The following is a 25412-nucleotide window of genomic DNA, read 5'->3' as shown; positions in this document are numbered from 1 at the left end:
TAAGGAAGCCTAGAGTGCTTCCAATACAGTAGTGACATGAGATTTGCCATTTAAAAAGATTTCTCTAACTGCTGAATCAGAAAACATGAAGCGTATGTGACAGGCACTGTATTAGGTGTCTTACATTCATCCTATCACTAAAAAGTAATTACTAGTGCTAGCTGTGAAATCCTGAATCAGTGAATAGTAATCTTGGCTTCACTACTACCGGCCACATGACCTTAGTCATGTTAATTTTCCTGGACTCAATTTCCCTGTCAGTAATATGGAAATTATCATACATAATTTGCTCAATTACTTGTGAAAATTAAGGATCATTCAATCATTCATTTATTCAAAATATTTATTGTGCTAGGAACTGTGCCATTTGTAGACGAAAAAAGTTGTAGTCTCTGGTATCACCGGAGCTTACTGCCTACCAGGGGAGAGAAATATAAATCAACATGAATGCAACGTGCAGGCTGGTAAGACACGGGTGTAAGAGAAAGACCTGGCTCTCGTGTAGTAAAAGAACGGTTTGAGAAGACTTCCCAGAGGAAATAAAATCTATATATACAAAGCTCAATAAGCAGTAATTATGTGTATCATCGTTATTAACCGCAGATAGGGTTCACGGCTCTGCCACTTACAAACTTTGCAACTTTCTCCTTTTGAGCCTCAATTCCCAAACCTGAAAAAGGGGACGACAGTATGTACCTATAGGGCTGTGGTGAGATACCCCACATGACCCCGTATTAAGCCTATTTAATATGAATGGCAAACTTAAGTGCTCAGGGCATGTCCGTTACTAACACTGTTGTTAATTCTGAATCCTTCGAATGGGATAAAAGAGCGCAGCTAGGTCTGGAACTCCGCTGGCTCCCTCTTCCTACCTCCCCGGTCCTCCCTGGAGGCGTTTGAATTCCCACCACCGTAGTCCCCACAGGACCCACCCACGTCACTAACCTTCTCAACCTTCTTCGGTCCCTTCACCAGTTCATGCCTCTTGGGGATCGTTCCCCCGTCGCAACCCATCTCAAACTAGGAGTCAGAGTCAGCAGCAAAGCTTTAAAGCAGCCACTTCCGCGGAACCTGGAGGGAATCGGAGCCACTTCCGGCGCGCAGTGGTGACGCACAGCCGGTCGCAACGCAGCAGGGCGGGGCGAGGTCGTTGCCAGGTGTCGGTTGTCATGGAGAGCGTCGCGTCCCTTCCTCCTTCCCGTGAGCGCCTGGGTTGAAATTTAGTTTGAACGTGAATGTATTTCACTTGCAGCTTCTCTCTTTTTTTTTTTTTTTTGGAGACAGACTCTCAAGCTGTCACACTGGGTAGAGTGCCGTGGTGTCACAGCTCACAGCAACCTCAAACTCTTGGGCTTAAGCGATTCTCTTGCTCAGCCTCCGGAGTAGCTGGGACTACAGGCGCCCGCCACAACGCCCGGCTGGGTTTTTTTTGGTTGTAGTTGTCATTGTTGTTTAGCTGGCCCGGGCCGGTTTCGAACCCGCCACCCTTGGTGCATGTGGCTGGCGCTATAACCACTGTGCTATGGGCGCTGAGCCCACTCGCAGCTTCTTGAAGTCAGGCCAATTTTTCTTTTGTATTAAGAAAGATATAATTAATAGACAGCACGATTTATAAAGTAATTTAAAATGACATACTGATGTTTCCACGCCTTTTCAAGAGGCAGGCTGTATTATATCTATAAGAACACAAGTCTCTTGTTGAAATCCGTGATCATCTGCCCTTAAGCTCTTGGCCTTCTACCTATTGTTCCTTTAATTATTATAAATATTATGGGAAAGTCTCCCCGCTGCCAAGAAGAGACTCTATGATTGGGTGTTACCATATTGACTTATGTGAAACAAGAAAGGTAAACCAGTGCTGTGCCTCATACCTATAATCCCAGCATTTTAGGAGGCTGACTTGGGAGGATAGCTTGAAACCAGGAATTCATGGTCAGCCTAGGCAACACAGCAAGACCCTATCTCTAAAAAAAAAAGTATATATATGATAGAGAGAGAAAAGTGAGACTGTCTCTACAAAAAAATTGTTTTAAAAAAATTAGACAGGCGTGGTGGTGGCACACACTTGTAGTCCTAGCTACTGGGAAGGCTAAACCAAGAGGATTTCTTGAGCCTGTGAGTCGGAGGTTGCAGTGAGCTGTGACTGTACCACTGCACTCCAGTGTGGGTGACAGAGCAAGACGCTGTCTGAAAAACAAAGAAACAAACAAAAACAAAATGCTGAAAATATTCCCAACTTGGGAGCAGTTGACCAGAAAATATGTGCATGTGAAAACTTCAAGGGCTAAATATAATCTTCAGGTAACTTTTACTGCAATTAATAGGGATTAAAAGAAAATAATCTTTTTAATCAGCTGGTCTCTGATTGGCTTTTTTCTTTTCATGCCAGTCACAAGAATTTCCAGCTTTACGAAAGTAAGTTCTTTGGTTGTTCTTTTTTTTTGAGACTGAATCTCACTCTGTCACCCTCAGTAGAGTGCGATGGCATCACAGCTCACAGCAACTTCAAACTCTTGGGTCCAAGGGATTCTCTTGCCTCAGCCTCCCAAGTAGCTGGGACTATAGGTGCCCACCACATCGCCCAGCTATTTTTTGGTTGTAGTTGTCATTCTTCTTTAGCAGGCCGGAGCTGGGTTGGAACCCGCCAGCCTTGATGTAGGTGGCCAGTGCCCTACTCACCCAGCTATGGGCACTGAGCCGTCTTTGGGATTTTTCCCCCACTTTGTAGCCTCAGTGCTCAGAAGTCTTTTCCATAGTCAATATACATTTTTTTAATAAACCAAAAGAAAGTACAGACTCATTCAGGGAGGGGTGAAAAGCCTAGTTTGAGCTGATAATAAAACTTGTACTACATGAATTCCATGTACTAGTAAGGAAACAGAAGTGTGGAAAGATAGGGACTCCTTCGAGGTCACATAGCTAGTGAGAGACCTAGGGATGGGTGCCAAGTTTGATTCTTTCTCATTGCAAAGGACAGAAGGTCAGATACAGAGGTGCAAAAATCCAAGGATCTTTAGACAGATTCTCAATTTGGTACTCATTTCTGGCAAGTAAATCTCCCCCTCATAGAATTTATTTGAAGAAGCAGAAAAAGAGTTTCTTATTAAACAATACCCACACTCTAGAGATGTAGGTATTCTTTTTTTTGGCCAGGGCTGGCTTATGAACCCACCACCTCTGGTATATGGGGCTGGCGCCCTACTCCTTGAGCCATAGGCGCCGCCCAAGATGTAGGTATTCTCTCATTTTGTGCTCAGAACAGTCTTAGGAAGTAGGGGGCATAATACCTCCTATTTTACAAATGAAAAACCAAGAGTCAGATGTATAAGGTGTCTTGATTCAGAGTCACACAGCTGATGAGTCAGATGAGCAGAAAAGAAAGCTTTTCAGCTGAGGCCCTGTTTCACCCTCCTCTGACCTAGCGGTGACAGTTGTGCTTCAAGCTCAGGAAGCTGGAGCTTTTTCTCTTCCTTGGTTTCCTCTTTTAGAATATTGGTCGCTAGGCTACTCGGTAGCTCAGACTACACATAGCCAAACTTCTGTGAGGTTTGTTATCCGTAGCAACTAATATGTGTTGAGAACTGGTGGCCACTTCAGGCGTTGAGTTCAGTGCCTAACTGGACTTGAGCCGTTTCATTCTCTCAGCTCTGCTGGGAAGCAGGTGGCATTATTATCTGCTGCTTCTCCGATTCTTTTTGTTGAATGTCCTAATGAGGGGTATTCCCTTACAAGGATCCTTGGGGACAACTATGTCCCAGTCAAACTGTGGATCTGAGGGGAGGCAAGGAAATGAAATCATGAAAAAGAAAATCATCATCCTCTAGCACAGTGGTTCTCAAACTTCCTAATGCCTCCTAATGCCACGACCCTTCAATACAGTTCCTCGTGTTGAGGTGACCCCCAACCATAAAATTATTTTCATTGCTACTTCATAACTGTAAGTTTGCTACTGTTATGAATCGTAATGTAAATATCTGATATGCAGGATGTATTTTCACTGTTACAAAGCGGTCATAACCCACAGGTTGAGAACCGCTTCTCTAGTAAAACCAGTATTTTTGAACCTTTTGGGAGTCCTTGGGTCTGTTTGAGAATTTGATGAAAATTTTGAACTTACTCCCCAGGAAAATATTGATTACCACATAGGAAATTTTACATAAAGTTTGTACATGCTTGTATTTAATTCACAGCCTCCTGAAACCCAGGCTAAGAACCAATACTTTAAATGCTGTTAAAATAATTCCCAAATATCTAAGATTTCTGAACTGTGGAGCATTTTATTTCCTGATCTCTCTGCTTATGTGCTCCTCCATAGCTGCGGTTTAAAATTCTGTCTGGAAAAAGCTGGCAGGCAGCATAACTCATTTTTTTTTTTTTTTTTTTTGCAGTTTTTGGCCGGGGCTGGGTTTGAACCTGCCACCTCCGTTATATGGGGCCGGTGCCCTACTCCTTTGAGCCACAGGCGCTGCCCAGCATAACTCATTTTAAAAGTTTAGCATAAAAACACTTTTTAAACTAGGTGCTGTGGTTTGTATGTGTCCCCCAAAATTCACGTGTTGGAAACAATCACCAATGCAACCGTGCTGAGAGTTGGGACCTAGTAAGAGGTGATTGGCGTCAGTGTCGTGGGAGTGGGTTAGTTATCTCTACAGTGGGCTTGTTTTCAAGGTGAGTTCGGCTCCCTCTTGCTCTCTTACCTTTCACTTTCTGCCATGGGATGATGAAGGAAGAAGGTCCTGGTTGGATGCAGCACCTTGACCTTGGACTTCCCAGCCTCCAGAACCATAAGAAACAAACCTGTTCTTTATAAATTACCCAGTCTCATGTATTCTGTTCTAGCAACAAAAAAACAGACTAACGCACTATGTATAAAGATTTTTAAAAAGAGTTTTAGAAGCTTTATTTAGGGAGGGAGATCTAAAGAAGGTTTAACTAAAGTGGAAAATTGAGGCAATTTCTGAGATAATTCAATCAAAAAATTACTTTTAATTTGCAACTTTATTTATTTATTTGTTTATTTTTGCAGTTTTTGGCTGGGGCTGGGTTTGAACCTGCCACTTCTGGCCTATGGGGCCAGCGCCCTACTCCTTTGAGCCACAGGCGCCGCCCTTAACTTGCAACTTTAGAAAAATACTTGAAATACTCTGGAGATACACAAGGCCTTGCATGAATTGGCCCCTGGCCACCCTCCCAGTGCATTTTGGCCACTCTTCTTTTCTTTACTAGGTTCCAGCTGCACTGGCTGCCCTCCTTTCCCACAGCTGGCACATAACGTACTGGTCTCTCTCCAGGGACATTCTTCCCCTGCCTAAAAGAACACCCCTCCTCTATCTTACTACCCCTACTTTGCTTTATTTTCTTCCTTGCACTTACCAACCCAAGTGGTAATAAATTTAAATTTTGGTGGGGCACAGTGGCTCTCAACTGTAATAAAAGCACTTGGGGAGGCTGAAGTGGGAGGACTGCTTGAGGCTGAGTTCCAAGCCATCCTGGGCAACAGTGAAACCACATCTCTAAAAAAAAAAAAAAAAAAAAACAGAAAAAAACATTAGCCAGGCATGGTGGTATGTGCCTGTAGTCCCAGCTGCTTGAGATGCTGAGGCAGGAGGATCACTTGAGCCCAAGAGTTTGAGGTTGCAGTGAGCTATGATCATACGGCTTGAGTACTCAAGCCCAGGAGACAGAGCAAGAGTCTGCCTCAAAAAAAAAAAAAAAAAAATTAGGCCATGGTGGGTGGATTGCCTGAGCTCACAGGTTTGAGACCGGCCTGACCCAGATCGAGACCTCATTTCTAAAAACAGCTGGGCGTTGTGGCGGGCACCTGTCGTCCCAGCTACTTGGGAGGCTGAGGCAAGAGAATTGCTTAAGCCCAAGAGTTTGAGGTTGTTGTGAGCTATGATGCCATGATGCTCTACCAAGGGCACCAAAGTGAGACTCTGTTTCCAAAAAAAACCAAAAAAAGACTTAAATTTTGATATTTTGTTCACCATGGATATTCTTGCATTGAATATGATTTCTTAAATGATATTGCATCAAAAATTATTTATCTGATACTAAGTGTTTTGGGCCTCTTCCATCTTGCATTCCAGAGAGCTCCTCACCTGCCTCTCTCTCACCTGGGCTATGGTTCCCTATCTCCCTCAGCTGGAACAAAAGTGCCTTGTCACAGAGCCTTTGTTTGGTGCCCAGCAGCATGTGTAGCATTTAGGGAGACCTTGCACAAAGGAGTGCTCAGCTAATACTTGTTAATGGATGAATGAAAGGAAAGCGTTGGTGAATAGGTTCAATTCAGCTCCTCATGCACAGGGGCAGCTTGTGTAGAGCTGGAGTACACACCAAGGGAAAACACAAATTATTTTTTAAAAGATGTCTTATTAAAAAAGAATTGCCATCAAACCAGAAACAGGACTCCCCAAGGCTTGTCAAACTGGAAGATCTCTTCAGTGGTCTCCTCACCACTTCCATCCTCCCTGTGAAATTTAACTTAATTGAGGTCAAGTTGCTGCTACCACACCACCCACCATTTCCTCTTCCTTCCTTGGGAGGAAATGGTACAGAATTCTGGGCACTAAGCAAAAACACTTAGCAAAATGTTGTCAAAAACTAAAAAAATGTAATTGTATTTGAAAAACTTTTCTCTGAAATAATCATCTTGTTGAATTAATCAGTGGAAATTCACCCTTAGAAGTGCTTTCTTTCAAAAAAGGGAAGGAAACATTTGGCTAAGAGCAGCATTTTTCATTATTTTATACTCAGGGGTTTTGGTTTTGTACTTCAGTTTTGGTTTTGGTCTTCAGTTTGAACTCATCTCTAAAAAAAGCTTTTTAAATGGGATTTACCAGGATGCTCTGGAAGACTCACTGATGAAGGCCTAAGTTAAAGCATCGGAACAGTGCTTTAGTAATAATATTCAGTCATACTGCTGTTATTATTACTATTGCATGAAAAATATGTTGTCCACAGCAATAACAATTTATTGTTTTCCTCCCCACACAACAACTCCTTTTTGCAACAACATTCCTGATTCTTGATAGTCAGGAGAGTCTTCATGGGTCTCCCACTGTGCTGGAGAGCTTCTGAGCAGAGGAATGGACGGCATCTTGTTCTGGAGCATCTTTTCCAGGATGTTTGTAGCCAGCAGCCTTGGAAGATAGAGATAATTTCTTCCCCCAGAGAGGTTTGTGCTGTGTAGTACAGTAAAGGCAAAGCTCATTCAGGTTTGCTTAGAGCCTGTTGTAAAATACTGGGGCCCCCTACACTGAGGTTCCTTGTGTTTGTTTCTAGCCCTGTATGTATAGCACCCACCTGAGCCCACCTCTGCATTGTGTCCTGGGACTTGGAAGGTGCAGAACAGTTATGAGAAGATAAACCCGTGCTGCCCATGATGCTGTGAGGATGAGCCCTTTCCTTCCATGCAGGGCAGAGTTAACATAGCAGACCTGACTAGTGTCCTTACAAAGTCCTGCTTGCAAGGTCGGCCTTTGATTGGCATTTGGGAACTTGGATTTTGAGAGCATCCTCACTACCGCCAGAATGGATAACAATGGCTTGTCTTGCGTAAACTGTTTGCACACACAATATGATCTGTGCTGAAATGCCTACATTCCTTTTGGGAGTCTGGAAACTTGGTAGGTACCAGGCAGAGGCAGGTGTTTGGGGCCCCTGAGTGCTGAGGCTTCATGACCTGTCCTGGTTCACAGCATTTCACATGTGTTGTCACATGTGTTGCTGGGGGAATTAAGTCTGTCCTGCACGATTCCACTGGGAGAGGGAGACTGTTGAAGCTTGGGCTTGGTGCTCCTAGATTCACCCAGGTGCCTTTTCCCTTTGCCAATTTTACTTTGTATCATCTCACTATAATAAGTCACAGCTGTGAGTGTGACTAGACTGTATTCTGAGTCATGAAAGTCCTTCTAGGGACTCCTTGGGTCTGGGGGTGGTCCTGGATCTCTGATCCCAGGATCTCATGTCTTCTGTCAGCATTCATAAAATAGTGGCAAACTAACTTGTCATTTTGAAGATGAAACTTCAGACACTTTGCCATGCTTGACAGAGTCAACCCTTTGCATCTCTCAGGGTACATTGGTGGCTGAGGGGAGGGGGAACGTGTTTGTGTGTGTGTGTGTGTGTGTGTGTGTGTGTGTGTGTTTGTAGGGGCGAGTCTAGGTCTAAATCAACTTGGGTGTTCTGTGCCCTGCTCACCATGGAGCCCTCAGGGGCAGGCACCTGAGCTAAGCTAATCCAAGCAGAATGAAGTCCCTTGTTGGGCCTCTGGCCATGAATCAGGAAGGACATCACTTGGGAAAGCCACCTTGTAATCACGGGAGTAAACCAGAGAAAGTGCTCCTGAATGACCCTGGTGGAGCCCCCGAAACGCCCAGCCTTGCAGCCAGTCCGTCCTGAATTATTTTTAAGATACTTGAAGCAGTGAACTGCTTTTATTGCTTAAGACAGATTGGATATGGTTTTCCATCACTTCTAACATGAGTCCCAACTGAAGCAGATCACAGCTGTTCAAAGTATGGTTCTCTCCAGGGTCTGTCTAGTTGCAGAGAACCAAGCCTCACAAAGATGGCGTCCTTATTTTTTATTTTTTTTTGAGACTAATTCAAAAAAATAATGAGGCTGAGAGGCTGGAGCATCACACCTAGCAATTCAGAGGCAATTCTAGCAGTCAACATTTTAAAGGTGATTGCCAAATAAAAAGTAGCAGATAGGAGTTAAACTTGGTGCCATTTCAGGTGACTTAGAGCCCAGAGATGCTGTCTCCAGTCAGTGTAGGTATTTATGTGTTTGAGATGTGTCTAGGAGACCCGATCTTCACTTGAAGTGGAGGGATGGTGTAACCATGGCAACATGAGCTCGACTTCACTGCAAGGAGAGGAAGAGGAGGTGGTTTGACTTGAGGTGATCGCCCCACCACTTTCATATCTGTAATCAGTGTGGGTGTCCTACCCACGCCACACCTTCCTGTCCACACCACCACAGGTGATGGTTCATTTCTCAGTGAGTCCAGAGAATATGAACTTGGCCTCTCCTGCATCTCCCTGAAAACCCCAGTGAGAAGCTTCTGAATGACAAAAGCAAACATTGAAGGCTTTACTCTGGTACCAGAACTTGGCCAACAGGGATGAAAGACTTTTCCAAAGAAAGGACTGCTGCAAACGATGTTTAAAATCATGATTATGTTTAAATCATATTATAAATTGTAACAGATTGAGACTGCTAAAGTACATAGTTTTTGTAATTGAGCAGTAGGATTTATCAATACAGACTCTAACAGGGGTGTCCAACCTGTGGCCTGTGGGTTGCATGTGGATTATTTGAGACCTGTTTTGCTTATCTGTGGCATTGGATATCATGAAAATTACACGCAGACCTAATTTTTTGCTCATCAGTTTTTGTTAGTGTTCATATATTTAACGTGTGGCCCAGGACAACTCCTCTTTCGATGTGCAGCGGGGAAAAAAGAGGTTGGACATCCCTGAATAATGTACAAAATAAATTAATAGGGAACCCAACAGAACATGTCACATTGGAAGTATAACATGTATTTTAACTAAGTTAAGGTAACATAGCAAAAATATATATTTTTTGGTGCAAGATACAGATATATAATTTATACCAATGTCACAAAATTAACTCAATCAAAAATAAGAAAACTTACAAAGATGGGATCCTTATTTTAAGGATCCTGAGACTAACTCAAAAAAATAATCAACCTTCTAGCAGTCAACATTTTAAAGGTGCTAGCCAAATAAAAAGTGGGAGATAGGAGTTGAACTTGATACCATTTCAGGGGACTTAGAGCCCAGAGATGCTGTCTCCAGTCAGTGAAGGTATTTGTGAGATGTGAGATGTGTCTAGGACACCTGATCTTCTGCTGAAGTTTTCCAACAGATGTGACAAATCGCAATCATTTGAAAATAAGCTGTCTTCCCCTTCCCCTCCTTTGTTTTCCTTCTAGCACCTGATAGATTGTACGTGTATTTCTTCATCATTTTATACGGCAAGCTCCGTGAGGGCAGGACCACTATGTCTCCAGTACCTAGAGCTTGACATATAGTAGGTGCCCAATAAATAAATGTTGAATGAATGCATTTAAAATATGCAGTATGTGTTTTAATTAATATAAGAAATTATTTCTATGGCATCACTTCAAACACTGACCCTGCATACTCTTCCTAATATGCGAAACGTAACATGGTCCTTATGGAATGTCTGACTCTCTTTCCTGGCCTGCTGTGGGGTAAGCCAATGTCCTGGGGTTGCTTAGCCCCTTGATAACACCAGCTGTAGGTGGCATGTCTGTTTCAGGCCATCCTATGCCCCTGCCTTGCAGGTCGTGGATGTGAAACTCAGAGGTTAGCAGAGAAAGTCACAGGCAGAGTCCTCATTCCAACGTCCCTCTGAATTGCCGTGTGTGCTGCTCCAGCCTCTCAGCCTGGGCCTGGAGGCGCCCTAGGGCGGCAGGGTTCGGGTAGGTGAGCACCGCTGTCTTGGTGGCCAGTGCCAGGTCCCTGAGCAGGCCGCACAGGTGGCTGCTGCTGCAGAGCACCTCGTTCCGCACGTCCCGCTCCTGCGTCTCCTTGCACAGTGTGTCCACCAGCTTCTGCCCCACCATGATGACCAGCTTGCTCTGCGTGATGAAGGTCTCCAGGGACTGGCTGTTGCCGAGGCTGCTGCTGAAGACGCTGATTGCCTTGAAGAGCGCCCCGAAATAGAGTCGGCAGTGTTCAGAAAGGTGGATTTTCTTCTGGGGAGTCTGCTGACTCAAAGGTTGGGGTGTTAGAGAGAGAGGATTCTAGAGAAGCGGAAGAAGCAAATAGGTAAAAGATAGATTTTCAATCGACAGGCTGTGGTTGTCTACCCTTTCCTGTTTTTGCCCAATGTGTAAGACCTTTTATAAGAAAAGGCTCAGTTGCGTTTGGGAAGCCCTCTACTGCAGCATCTGTCTAACACATCAACGTTAATGTTTTCAAAGTACTGTAACATAATACCTACAACCTTGTAATGCATACACTCTACTATATGTAATTGTACTTAATCCTCTTCATAACCCCTCTAAGGAAACACTTGGCAATTAATAAATTTATAAGTTTCAAAAATTCAAGAAAACTTGATGGTGAGACTTAAAAATCTGCTTAAAAACATGTATATATTTTCTTTTCTTAGCAATAAGGTCTCGCTGTGTCACTCAGGCTGGAGTGCAGTGGCTCAATCTTAGCTCACCGCAGCCTTGGACTACTGGCCTCAAGCAATCCTCCTGCATCAGCCTCCCAGGTAGCTGGGATCGCAGGCATGTGCCACTGGACCCTGCGAAAGAATAATTTTTAAAACATTTAAAAATCCTAATTCTGGTATCAGGGGTATGTCAGGACCCCAAAAATTTCCAGAAGGAATCAAATATACTGACCTATCTGCCTTAAATATTAACGTATTTACTATACTTGCTAATAAAGTTTCATCTAAATTTTACTTTCATGAATTTTATTTTATGGAAAATGGAAGCAACATCTCCCCACAGCCTATATGCCATGCAAAGATTCCTAGCACCTAGCCTAGTGGCATCAACTCCCGCACCCACTGAAAGCTCCTGCATTTTATTGGTGAAGAATCTGAAGTTCAGAGAAAAGAAAAGGAAGCCCAGCACTATTCACTTAGCAAATTAGGATCTGGAGCTCCATGTCAAATTGGCTAATCCGAAATTCTCTCTTTCCATTAAATATTACAATCTATCATTTACCTATGTTAGCAAAATTTACAGTTTGGAAGCAACATGTGACATAAAAGAGTGATTTTTTTTTTAAAGGAGGCTGTGTCCCTATGGCTGGATGGGTTGGAGAGGAGTTAGATAAGGAGGAAGAAGGTACACTTTGGAAAAGTGATTTGTTATTCGAATTTCATCTTTGGCAAATGAAAACGATGATTATCTTTATAATACAAAGTGAAAGAAAGATTAAGGTGTCAGTTAAGGTGAACTCTAGGAGGAGGGAGCGTGTGACGAATGCAGCAGAGGTTAGAAATAATAAGCAGCAATGATCTGGACGCTGGATCATCCACGTCTTTGCTTGAAAATAGTAGCAGGAAGTTAACAAAAACATGTATCATGATTGTTCACCTGGGGTGTTAGAAATGTGTGGAGATGGGTTTGGTAATCACATTGACTAGGTGGGCAGTTAGTGGGGAGGAGTCTGGGGAAGCTGGACAGTCCAGCACACACAGTGGAGAAATGTCCACCCAGCAGTTACTGGCGCCCCCCACCCTGCAGACGCCCTGCCCATCTAAAGCTGGGGCTTGCCAAGTGTGGTCCTTGGACCAGCAGCATCAGACTGACCTGGGAACTTAGAAATGCAAAGCAACGGGCTCCATCCCAGACCTCTCAGAAAGTCTGGGAGTGGGGGCACAGCTGCCTGAGGTTAAACTAGCCCTCTGGGTGATGGTGAAACACTTGAGTATGAGAAGCACTTGTCTGAGGCACAGTTCATGTTGAACGAACTAGCATGATTTTCAGCGGTAAAGATTTATTGAATTGAAAAAAAAAATAGTGTTTGGAGTTTGGAGAACTGAGCGCCAGGAGGCTTGGGTTCTTGTCCTGATTTGCCTCTGAGAAGGCACATGACCTTGTCCTCGTCATTAGACATCCTTGTCTTTCTTTCTCCCGCCCTCCATGGCCCTGTAACCTAGGTTGTTGAAGTGGTTCACTGTTTCCCAAGCTTCAGTTATGCTGAGACAACCTTCACAGCCTTCACCAGTTACACACTTCCTGCCTCCCTCTGACCCTGCACTGCCTTCCAACTTTGTCTTTAAATGGATTCAATGTTTTTACTTAAATTAAATTTAGAGAAAACTAAAAAAAAAATCGGTGAATGGAAAATTACTGTCATTTGCCACAAATAGAAAGTAAGCGATCAAAATGAGCACAAGGATAACATCTTGCATTTAAAAAAGAGAACACCGGGTGGCGCCTGTGGCTCAGTCGGTAAGGCGCCGGCCCCATATACCGAGGGTGGCGGGTTCAAACCCGGCCCCGGCTGAACTGCAACCAAAAAAAAAAAGAGAACATCGGTGTAAAAAGGTGTTAAAAATACAAAAGCCCCCAAAGAAAATGGCTTTTGTTGTTGTAACCAGAAACATTAAAAGAGAATGCCAAAGGGAGTGTGAGTGGGCACTCTGTCAGTACCACGGCCACCATGATCTTGCCCAGCACCCACTAATGTTGATGGTTCGCATTCCATCCCCTGGGGTTCACTAGGCTCATTGATCTCCGGGGTTCTTTCTATTGCCTAAAAAAAAAGGAAAAACAACTGCAAAAACCAACCCCCACACACACGTGGGAGTCATGGCTCCAACCCTGAATTATCCTTAGCAAGATGAAACAAATGCAGGGGCACAGTTTGTTACTCAGAAGTACGGGACAGTGAGCGCTATAGCTTACCGTTGTTCCAGGGTCTTGGTTTTTATCCAACCTTTGTTCCAAGATGAGTTTTTCTTTCTCTTCTAGGCTAGGAAAACTCTGCAAAATAACATTTCTCCAAATCATCAATTTGAATAGTTTTTACACTACTATATGACTAACTGTTTAATTCACTTTAAAATTGAACATTCCTTGTCTTATTTTTTAATGATGGTTCTGCCTGCTGAGGACTTTGGAACTGAAGGAGACTTTGGCAGCCCAAGGGCTAAGTTTTGCCCGGCAACATGGCCTAATATAATGACCCACACAGTTTTTTAAGAGATCTATATATGTAAATTTTAAATTTCCAAATTTCTAGACTGTGTTGGAGTCCTTATGTCACCAGGCATTTCAGCAGAACACCACGGGCCGGGCCAAATTATCTCCTTGGCACTGCCCCCGAGTTACCTGCTGGGCCTCCTGAGGCTCGGAATCCCTGACTTAAAGCTCCTCTTTCTGGAAAATCTTAACTTATCCAGTCAAGCATTTCTGAGAGTAGCCAAAGTCTGGAGGCTGACTGGAGCATGAACAATCTGGAAGGATTTTCATAATGTTTATACTTCCTCTTCTGTTGCTAAGAAACACACTGACAGTGACTAAATCTGTAACTTTTGACATTTCAAGGAAATGGGGAGGTTTTTAACATGTTAGGGTGAAATAAAAAAAATTAAATTAAAACAAAAAATCTACTCAAGGAACGGATATTTGAAAAAGTTTAAAAATCCTTAGCCGGGCATTGTGGCAGGTGCCTATAGTCCAGCTGCCTGGGAGGCTGAGGCAAGAGAAACGCTTGAACCCAAGAGTTTGAGGTTGCTGTGAGCTGTGATGCCACCGCTCTCTACAGAGGGTGACCAAGTGAGACTGTCTCAAAAAAAAAAGTTTTAAAATCTTCCTAATTCTGTTATCTGTGGCAAACCCAACCCCCCCTCCAAATTTACAGAAGAAACCCAAATATGCTGACTTATCTGGCTTAATAATAAAATATTTATCTTTTTAACTCATAAAGTTTCATCTAGAATTCTACTTTTATTAATTTTATTTTCTCAAAAATGGAACCAGTGTCTTCCCAAAGCCTCACCACTCTTGAGAGATTCTTAGCATCTCACTTAGTGGTGACCATTTAGTAAAAAGTGATGCTCCTTTGTTATGCCACGTGGAACTCTGAGCTCACCTGTTCACAGGTATTTGTCCCGTACTTCTTTAACAGGTCAGGGGAGTGTTCATTTTCCCTCTGCTTAGTAAAAGGAGTCTTCCTTTGGTGTGATTCGATTTCTCTTTGGGGAGGCTGGATGCTTTTTGCACACCTAAATTCTGCATTTGGGGTCAGTTGCACTGTCTCTTCCTTTTCACAGTTCTGTTTAAAAAGGAGCCTCCCATTGGCAATAACAATAGAGGTAAACTTCTTGATGTCTTCTGGAATGGTCCGTGCCACCATGACAAACCTCTCAAGGTCATCCGGGCTGGTTTGGACGTTGTCAGTCACAAGGACTTCCAGGGACCAGTCGCAGCCATCCAGGCTTTCCTTTGCTTCTAGCAGGATCTGGTAGGAGTTGGAGATTGTCTGTAGCTGATCCCTGATTCGGGCTTGAAAGTTGCTGTCGGTGAGCTTCCAGGCAGTCCCACAGACTCTGTGGGCAAACTCCAGAAATTCTCTTACAGACTCTTCTATGTGATCAGCAGCCCTGCGGATGGCATCCAGATTGGCCTCCAGATGGTCCCGGAGCCTCCACTTCCTGCTTACGAAGAGCAGCAGACCCGCTGCAGAGCTGACCACCTTGTGCTGCAGAGCCCTCACTGTCCCCTTGGCCAAGTCCAGGTCCAGGGAGAGCTCCTTTGCTGAGTCTTCCGAGGAAGAGCTGGAGGAGGAGTCAGTGGACATGGTGGAGCAGGAAGACACCACACTAGCTCTGTTGGGACTGGTGGTGGATAATCTGTCAGGTGACAGGGAGGCTGTGGGTCTGCAGAACCATGGGGCATTTGGGCCCATGGAATTCTCTGCAGCCTCATCGGCTTTTCCCAGCTCCTTCCCAGCACGAGGGATACTCATCATCGCTTTAGGGCTGTCATAAATATTGGGCTTCGTGTTCTGCTGTTCCACCCGGGGAATCAGAAAGCTGGATGGAACCTTGTACCTGACACCTTCCTCCAAAGGGAATGAGTCCTTGGGTGCTGGAGAGCCGTAAGAATGGAGTTCTGGAAGACTGAGTTTTTTCTGCACGGGCACATTCAGCTGTGGAGTGAGGGACCTGACTCTGCTTCCTGGAGGACTGTAGAAAGTGGAGGCAGAACTAGGAGCGTGGGGCCCCAATTCTTCTGCAGAGCTGATTGGAGTTGTATTTCTGACACTGGTCTTTCCCAGAGACACTGGAGTGTCATAAATCCAGTCTGGCTTCTGAGGATTTGGTAATGTGTGGTAGCCTTTCCTTTTTAAGGCGGTCGTTGGTGTCAGAGCACCCTGCTCCCGTGGAAGAAGCACACAGGTGCACATGTTAGTAGCGACAAAAAAGGGTCTGACTGACTTTTTCTCATCACTCCCCTTCCTTTAGTGGCTCCCACTTTCTCTCTCACTCAAGGCCCTCCCCCACCTCCTCCTGAACCCCCTTTCTCTCCACCTCCGGCACTTGAGCCCTGCCTCCCCTGCCAGCACCTCCTTGGGGGTCCAGCCACGCAGCTGTTTACCTTCCCCGATGTCAGCACGCTTAGTCAGACCGCTGTATTTGATTTTTGCCCAAGCTGCTTCCTCTGCTCTAACTGCCCTTCCGGCCCTTTCCTTGCCATTCAGCAAATTCCTATGCATCCCTGGTGACACTGCTGAGATGCCGCCTCTTTTTAGGGCGTTCCCTAATAACTTTGGGCACAAGTGCATCCCTGGGACCCACATATGGTAGGATCTAATGATAAGCATGGGTTACGCAGACTTCAGATGAAGTCATTCCCCCATAACAAAAACAAAGCGCTTTAACACAACGTGTCCCAGAAGCAGTTATCTGAGCCCTTGCTCTGTACCAGGCTCTGTACCAGATTCTTTGCAGGGATTATCTAACTTAATATACCCAACACGCAAAAAGCAAGACATGCAGAACTTGAATGACTTATGTCACACCAGTTAGCCAGTCCTGTCCTGAACACCAGTGCAATCAGGGGTTTTGCCTGAAAAGCAGTAACATCTATTATGAAAAATTTGCATTGCCAATTTCAGCCAAGCTAACACCACTTCCCAGAGAACCTGGGGGTGTTCTTGGCATTGCACTGCAGCACCTGTTCACACTTACACTTGCTTGGCTGTCTGGGGGACAGAGGGCTGCCTTTCGGGGGCTGGCCGGTATGTCGTATAGCTGCTGCTTCTCTGACTCCTGGGGAGAGACCACAAAGGAGGACAACTTGGATTTTCCTTTCCTGATAGCTACACACCACAAATTCCCCTCTCCAGTGATTTTTTTTTTTTTTTTTTTTTTTACAAAGGAATACAAATCACTGAAGACTCTGGGGCTTTCAGGCATGGTACACTAAAGGTGAAAGTCACTGTGCTGCAGCCTGCGTATGTTCAACAGGGATTTTGTGCTTTAAAAAGTTTCTTAACTGAAGATGGGGGAACACAGAGAGAGTGATCTGCAGGTGCCTGAGTTGTCTCCTTCTGTGAGTTAGCATTAAGATTGAATTAAGCGGGCGGCGCCTGTGGCTCAAGGGGTAGGGCGCCGGTCCCATATGCCGGAGGTGGTGGGTTCAAACCCAGCCCTGGCCAAAAAAACAAAAAAGAAAAAGAAAGATTGAATTAAGCCAGAAGAATAAATAAGTCTGGGACATCTTCTGTCTTTCTTGTTTATTTTTCCCCATAGAAGGTTTCTTGTGTTTGTCACTTATTTATTCGTCCTGCAAATATTTACTGAGTGCCTAGGAGCTCAGACACTGCGCATAATAAAGAGGGTCGGAGAGACTCGATGAATGTGCCTCACACTGGCGACCTACCAAGTGCCAGGCACCATGCTTCTTAAAAATCTGATCATCACTCCCTTCCTCAAACTTCTTCAATGGCTTGAGAGATAGATGATACATATTATGTAATATACAGAGGGTGCCAAAAAAGCATACACATTTTAAGAAATGCAAAAAACTGTATGGAAGGTGTAATACTCAATATATACCGACAACAGATGGATACAAGTCACATTGAGCACCTCCTGTAATTGCAGAAGTCAAATGTAGCTTGAGTATTACAAATTTAATACATTTCCCCCCTCTCTTAAAATGTGTATATGTTTTTTGGCATCCTCTGTATATAACGTGTACAGTAATTAGGAAATGCATACAGTAGGGTTTGAAAAATAGGTTCCAATTTCCAAGGCTAGGTGAGAGAGCACCAACAGAGATTTTGCAAAGAAAGAAAGAGCTGGAAATTCCAGGGAGAGGGCTGGGAATAGTTGGGCTGTGAGTCTCCTGAGGATTCTTCTCAGTTGGGGATGGTGGCCCTCTGGCCGTGAGGTCACAGTGCATGGGGGAGGGGAGGGCTGACTCTGGCTTGGGTAAAACAAAGTGGGAGGTGAGAGGTTGATGATAAGATGCAGAGGGGTGGCTGGAAGGGGAAGGCCTGTTCTTGGGCCAAGCACTCACCTTGGGCACATTAAAAAACTCAGTCATCAATGTAAATAGTATTTTCATGCATTATTTAAAAAATCACAATTAATGCAAAAAACCGTGATGAACAAAATGTCAATTTTTTTGTTTGTTTAAGACAGAATCTCATGCTGTTGCCCCCAGCAACCTCAAACTCCTGGGTTTGAGTGATCCTCCAACCTCTTGCCTCAGCCTCCTGAGTAGCTGGGACCACAGTGCCCACCACAATGCCGGGCTAATTTTTCTATTTTTACTCAGGGTGGTCTCAAACTCCTGAGTTCAAGTGATCCCCCTGCTTCAGCCTCCCAGACTGCTAGAATTACAGGCATGAGCCACTGTACCCAGCCTCAAATGTCAAAATTTTATATAAAGATGGGACCCAGTGGGGTGGGATTGGGGGAGGTGAGTGAGGTGGGTCATGCAAACTTTAAAGTCATTTAAATGTTTCAAGCCCAGAATTAAGGCCTGTGCTTCTGGAGTCTGTATGTAACAGAGGGAGCCTGTGTGTTTTCCATGGACTAGGTGTAGGTCATGTGCACTAAAGCAGAAGGGGTGAGGCACTCTCAGGAGGAGGCCATTGGAGCTGACCTGCCAGCTCCAGAACTAAGGGAGGATCCATCAGAGAAGAAGCTTTTGCCCCCCTGGGGGACTTGGCTGATAAGAGCTTCTCTACACAGAGGTGGGGGCAGAGGCCGTGGCACTTGGGGGAGAGAACCAACCAGCCGCTGCCACACACCTCTCCTGCAGCATCTTGCCAGCCAGCTGACCCAGGACCCAGCAAGTAGGGCCTTTCTCCCTCAGGCCCTCTCTCCCCACTGCCTCCTGCAGGAGTGACAGGGGTGCAGGGCCAGTAGAAACCTGAGACAGGGGCCAATAGAGATTCCAAGTCCTCGGTTTCCACTGCACAAGCCCAGGCCCAGGCCCAAGCCCAAGCCTGGCAGGGGCTTTGGCATTAAATGAACTAGAAAGTTTGATTACTGCCTGGACATTTATTACCTATGTATGACCAGAAAGTCACTGAGCCTGCTTGTTTTATTTAGAATAGAAATGTGGCCCTCAGGCCTGGCTGTGCATTAGAATCACTTGGAAATTTCTACAAATTCCTGATCCCTGGGCCCCACCTAGACCCTATACAGCAGAGGGTCTGTGGTGGGGCAGGCTGCAAGTGTGGCCAGAGCCTCTAGCGCCTTTGATAGACTACAATAGGAGGAAGCTGTTTGTGTTTCTGTTGTTGCAGTTTCTGGCCAGGGCTGGGTTTGAACCTGCCACCTCAGGTATATGGGGCCGGTGCCTCACTCCTTTAAGCCACAGGCGCTGCCCAGGAAGCTGTTTTTTTGTGATCATATGCAGCTAGCCTTACAAATTTGATGTACCAGTGGCATATAGGTAAGTTAAGAAAAAACAGCTAAAATTGCATCCCCCCCAAGACAATCAATGTTAAGATAATCAAGGATAATTGTAGATAAGGCTGTTGGTTGTGGGTATCCTTGAAGGTCTTATCATTATTATTATTTCTAAATGCGCATGTGTATGTGTACACACATGCACATATAAAATGTCTATTACAAATAAAAAGTCAATATTTTTTAAATATTCAGAATTCAGATGGTCATGACATTGACTCCATGGGCACAGAGGAGGTTACAAAGCCGGCCTCTGCGTGGTGACGTGTGTTTTGGAGTTTGAGTGGGCTATGCCCACCACCTCCATTGGTGAAGCTGAAATGCATTGTCCATGTGACATGGACAGCCCAGACTCTGGGTGGCACCGAAGGAGCCTCACCTTGAGGGCTGAGGGGACCCGGCTCTGGGTAGGCACATCATACACTTGGGGAGGCAGAGTTGGCAGCGAGGCCTGCGCAGGTCTGGGGAGCATGAAGAGGTCCTTGGAGAGAAAAAAGGAGAGGGAGGGAAAGAAAAGGTCATACTGGTTATCACAATTATGTTCCAAATTATCTCTCAAGAAGGAGAAACAGCCTGGTGACACTGTGGAGGCTGTCACGGGCACCATGACAGGCGGGCTCTTCACGCTTCAGACCCACTGCCTGACACAGCAAGATGCTGGCACGCAGGTCCCCGGGTGAGGGCAGACTTGCTCCATGTTGGCCCACTGCAGCCTGTGCCAGTTTCATCTGGGAAGTGGATTAAAAGGCAGATTCTTACGCCCTAGACCAGTGGTTCTCAACCTTCCTAATGCTGCGGCCATTTAATACAGTTCTTAACCCTCAGGTTGAGAACTGCTGCCCTAGACCCTCACCTGTTGTTCTGAATCTCTGTGCATTGAGGGGGTCCAGGGACCTGCACTATAACAAGCTTGAGGCTGGTCATGGTGGCTCATGCCTGTAATCCTAGCACTCTGGACCAGCCTGAGCAACAGCAAGACCTCATTTCTACTAAAAATAGAAAAACAACCAATGTTGTGGCAGGTGCCTGTAAGTCCTAGCTACTTGGGAGGCTGAGTCAAGAGAATCACCTTAGCCCAAGAGTTTGAGGTTGCTGTGAACTATGACTCCATGGCACTCAGTACAGGGAGACGGAGTGAGACTTTGTCTCAAAAAAGAAAAAGAAAGAAAGAAAAAAGAAAAAGAAACAACTTTAAGGTGATCGTCATATTCTCTAGGGATCAGGGGCCTGTGACCCTCATATGGGGCACTAGTGTGTATCTCTGTCACAAGGCTGAGGCTGTGAATAGGAGGTGCAGAGGGGCTTTAAGACTGCAGGTGGAGGGCCTAATGGAGTCTGTATAAGGACATGTCACCTGGTCTGAGTGGTGATAGGGGAGGAGGAGGTGACCAGATGAATCTGGTGCAGCTTCTGCTGGCCCAAGGCGGAGGCAGAAGAGAACTGCGCAGAGAATGTGGTGATTTGGGGCTCGGGAAAGTGAGGGAAGAGTGTGTGGCAGGAGGCGGGGAGGGAAGAAAGGAGGATGTGGGAAAGGTTAACAGGCAGCGGTCAGTGAAGGAGGGCAGATATTATCCTACAAAGGGCAGAGTGGGCACCAGATTTACATTCTATTAACGGCACGTGGCCAGTTATTGCTCATGCCATTTTGGAAAACAATCTCTCTCAGCACGGATTCTGTGCCTGCAGATGGAAATGGGGAGTCCAGCTTGTGCTTTTCTCCACTGCACATTGGAAAAATAAGAGTCGTACCGGGCTGCACATTAAATACACAAACACTAATGAAAACTGATTAGGAAAACAAACAAACACAACAACAACAACAAAAAAAAATCAAAAACCAAAAGGCCCATGCATATTTTTATGTGGCATTTAACACCATAGAGGTGCAAAAAAATGTTCTCACGAAATCAGCATGTGGCCCTTGGACACCCCTGCTAGAGCTCACTGATGTTGACTGGACGCTGGGGAGCACACAGGCTGCCTCGAGCTAGCAATATGCAAACTTTGCACATGTAAGGCGCCTCCTGGGCTTCCAAACAACACACTTGCCAGCCCCCTCTTCCCTCAGCCTTGCACTAGGGTCTCTGGGGGGGCCTAGGAAGGAGGGTCGTGTGGTCCTGCACAGTGTAGAGGACGCTATTTGCCACTGGCCTGAAGTCTGAGCAGGAAAAGGTGTGGGCAAACCTAGGACAAGGGTTGGGACGTGAGACAGGGCCTGGGAGAAGAAAAGAAGAGAGCCCAGAGCACCCGGGACAGGGAGGACGTCCCTCCCACCAGGTCCCCAGGAACCTGTCACTGAGTAGGGGGTTTCTAGGCTGGGTCACAGGGGAGGCTAGAATTTAAACATGTGGAGACAGGGACAGGCTGTCCAGGTGGAAGGGCAGCCTCCGCGGACCAGTTCAGGGTCCCTTTGTTCATCACGGTGAATATTTGTTTGTTTGGTTGTGGTGAATGACTGTGCAGAGCTTGACAGTAAAAACCAGCTCTGAGTGTAAAGACCTGCCCACTCACTCATCTGGCTGGGAGCACAGACGCAGATAAAGCAGCTGCAAAACAGTGTAAACATTTCTCCCAAGGACACCCTGTGGCTGACAGGTGTCCAAACAGCCCCCTTCTTTGAGTGACGACTGCTTTCTTACTCCTTGAGAAACTTGGTTTTCCAGAAGCCTAGGTGGCCAGCAGTGTAGCTGTCTGAAGTGCTGTCAGCAGGGAGCAAACAGCCCACTTTTGTCTGGGGAGCTGAGTCGCAGACACAGAGAAGCAGCCTTCGCCCCCTTCGCCCCCTGGGTTCCCGGGCCCAGCAAATAAAGAGCAGCCTGTGCCCACCTTGCCGCCTGGGCTTGTACTGAGCTTTCACCTGCTGCCTGTTTTACATACAGCCTAGGAGAGATGGCTTCCTCTGCATTGCTCCCAACCCCACCTTCCCCTCATCCCACAGTTCCGCTGGCTTTTGCTCTGTGAGCTGCCCTGTGGTCCTTCCGCTCTGGGACCTTCCTCTTTACAGTTAATAAACTTAACTATGTCCCCATTGGTCTTAGGGTCACTGGTTTACAATAAGCTCATCAGTGGATCCCCATTGTTTTATGAATTAAATCCAAGCCCCCTACCAGGCCTAATAGGCCATGCACTGTCCAAGCCCAGGGACTTTGAGTGAGTGTCCTCGACCATGGGCCATGACCCCCACTCCCCTCCACACTTATTCAAACACTCCAAGCTGTCTCCCACCATGGACCCTTTCCAAAGCTGCTCCATCCCTCATTCCTCCCTGTGATTTCAGGTCCTTTTTCATTCCTTCGGCCAACTGTGGGTATATGCCCATGAGAGAATCTCCACAGAGCAAAGGGACTTTCCTGTGTATGACATCGCAGGTGGAAAGAAGCCAGTTCAAAAATGCCCACTGCTTCTTGGAAAATGTAGGTTCGAGATGGCCATCAGTTAAAGAACATGTTTGAGAAACACTGTTTCAAAAGGGTTAGGGAGACAGAAGGAAACTGCGGTTTAGGAACCAGTGGGTCCAAGAGCGATTTCATCAGAACTCTAGTCCTTTTCACTTGAAATACGAAAGAGTCCCTTCTGAGGGCGGCGCCTGTGGCTCAGTCGGTGGGGCGCCGGCCCCATATACCGAGGGTGGCGGGTTCAAACCCGGGCCCCGGCCAAACTGCAACCAAAAAATAGCTGGGCATTGTGGCGGGTGCCTGTAGTCCCAGCTACTCGGGAGGCTGAGGCAAGAGAATCGCTTAAGCCCAGGAGTTGGAGGTTGCTGTGAGCTGTGTGATGCCAGGGCACTCTACCCGAGGGCCATAAAGTGAGACTCTGTCTCTACAAAAAAAAAAAAAAAAAAAAAAAGAGTCCCTTCTGAATTTAAACTGAAATCAAACATGTTCTTTATGAGTTTTTTTTTGTTTGTTTTGTAAGTCAAGCCAGCATATTATATTAAGTCCAGCATATCATATTAAGGAAGTTGGAATAAAAAGTACAATAAAGATCAAGACAGTGGTTACTCGGGGGAAGTGACAGAGAGAGGCACAGAGGGCTTCAGGGATGCTCTTTTTGTTCTATTTCTTGACTTGGATTCTAGCGACTGACCTAGACCCTTAGGATCTGTGGGTGAAGCATCAATAAGAAGTTCACTGGAACTATGGCATAGTTCCAGCCACAGAGTCTTGTAGAGGAGGATGGAGGTTACAGGCTCTGTTGAGGGGGCAGACACGCACACACACAGCAGGGATGTGCTAGATTACTCAGCTGAGTGACCGGGGGTGAGCATTTTCACTTCCCTGGAAATCAGTTTTCTCATCTGTTAAATGAAGAGTTGTTCTACTCTAAAGGTCCGCAGAAGTCTCTTCCGGTATAGAGACAACTAACTCTGACATGCAGATCCCTCTCTTAGGACAACTTGGTACAAATGACCTTTCCACCTTCTTGAGTTTTAATTTGGGGCCACTCTTAGTCTGGAGGTCATCAACCCAAGTATAAAGGGGAGTCCATGAATAGACTCAGTCAGCCTGTGTCCCAGGTCCTTGAACTTGCCTTTGGGAAACAGCTCACAACCAGTGGCTTGGACCTGGTTGGTCCTACCAATGGCCACTTCTGGAATGTACTTTCTGGGCTATCCTAGATTTGGGATTAAATGCCAGATTACATGAGCCTGGAGGGGATGCTTGTCTTTTCTGTGAGTCAGGAAATTCTTCACTGATCACTATTTTTCAATTATAGTTCTTCTAGCTCCTTCCTTCTCGGAGTAGAGGAAGAAGAGATATTATTTAGAAAAAACAAATGAGGGGGCGCCTGTGGCTCAAAGGAGTAGGGCGCCGGCCCCATGTACTGGAGGTGGCTGGTTCAAACCCTGGCCCTGGCCAAAAACTGCAAAAAAAAAAAAAAAAAAAACCCAGAAAAAAATGATACAACCATAGGTGACTTTAGAAATCGTGGGGTCCAATCCTCTCCTGAGGCAGAGGACGAAAAAGAAAAACAAAGCTGTCACCACTGTGGCTGTCCCAGCAACCAAAGGGGCCAGTACTCTTGGTCTCTACGCCACGAATTACATCCCTTGCTTCAAGAGACCCCAAGCATGGAGAAGGCAAAACATTTTTAGAAATAAAAATTTAAAAATAAATTAAAAATTAGGCGAGGGCAGGAGGGAGGGATCAAAAATGCAGATAGGGCAGACGTGGAGGGAACGGAGGGAAGGAAGAAAAAACAGAAAAGTTGCCTGGGTGTTTACCGTGGTCATCTCAAAGCCCTGCCCTGCGCAGTGAGGGCCTGAATTCCCCTGTGCTGCTGTGGTTCCTGTTGGTCCCTGTGTCACAGTGAGGGCTCAGATGGCTGACATGCTTCACGTCAAGGACAAATCTCACAGCCAATGCCCTGTTTGTCTGAGTTAAGTTTCAGCAGTAAATTCATCTTTCTTTTCAGACCAGTGTCACTCTGGAAGGTGATGGTGTGTCCATGCTTCTGAAACCTCATGTTGTGTGTGGTCAACTTCACTCACTCTACAAGTATTTACTTGGCACTGTGTAGGAACCTGGCGCTATGCGGGGTCCTGAGTACACCCCTGGAGGACATTGCATCTGTTTTCTTTATTTTTTAGGGGTGGGGGAACCAGCCATTGAATTTTTTTTTTTTTTTTAATGGCTTTGAAAAAAATTCTAATGAACTTTAGCCAATGTTACTTGTTGCTGTTAGGTGAAACGGGGCCCTGCTCAGACAACAGCTAATCACGCTAGACCTAGATCTGGGCCAGGTGGATCTGGGCCAGCTGTTCTAGAAAAGAAAGTTAGGGTCCCCTGAGGCTCAGCCAGCGCTTGCAGCCAGCCCCTATGTGTGGCAGCTGCTCCACATACCAGCTGTCTTGTGCATGCCTTGTGGCCTAGGGAGTTAGAAAATTTTAAGTATTCAGAACTTTTTACCTAATCAGCATGGTCTTGTTTGAAGGCAGCCTT

The 25412-nt window shown here is 45.8% G+C and overlaps 2 protein-coding genes across 3 annotated transcripts in view; both read right to left on the bottom strand.

Moving 5' to 3' along the window:
* The window catches only part of RTF2 (replication termination factor 2), a 44816-nt gene extending 43721 nt beyond the window's left edge, over nucleotides 1-1095 (bottom strand). Inside the window, exon 1 of the mRNA XM_053573457.1 lies at nucleotides 946-1095. Within this exon, the coding sequence (XP_053429432.1) occupies nucleotides 946-1014 (69 nt within the window). The 5' untranslated portion in view covers nucleotides 1015-1095. The remainder of the gene's footprint in view (nucleotides 1-945) is intronic.
* An 8152-nt stretch (nucleotides 1096-9247) lies between these two features.
* Nucleotides 9248-25412, bottom strand: part of CASS4 (Cas scaffold protein family member 4) — a 39381-nt gene continuing 23216 nt past the window's right edge. Inside the window, exons 3-7 of one of the 2 annotated variants that reach the window (XM_053573449.1) lie at nucleotides 19850-19951; nucleotides 16729-16809; nucleotides 14628-15911; nucleotides 13439-13516; nucleotides 9248-10804 (exon numbers count right to left, since the gene is read on the bottom strand). In XM_053573449.1, the coding sequence (XP_053429424.1) occupies nucleotides 10394-10804; nucleotides 13439-13516; nucleotides 14628-15911; nucleotides 16729-16809; nucleotides 19850-19951 (1956 nt within the window). In that variant the 3' untranslated portion in view covers nucleotides 9248-10393. The remainder of the gene's footprint in view (nucleotides 10805-13438; nucleotides 13517-14627; nucleotides 15912-16728; nucleotides 16810-19849; nucleotides 19952-25412) is intronic. The other variant, XM_053573450.1, reaches the window with a different exon arrangement.

Source organism: Nycticebus coucang, chromosome 21 (assembly GCF_027406575.1).
Source record: "Nycticebus coucang isolate mNycCou1 chromosome 21, mNycCou1.pri, whole genome shotgun sequence".
NCBI classification, from domain to species: Eukaryota; Metazoa; Chordata; class Mammalia; order Primates; family Lorisidae; genus Nycticebus; species Nycticebus coucang.
Note: the sequence above shows the minus strand (reverse complement) of the source record. Positions and strands in the feature narration are given on the sequence as shown.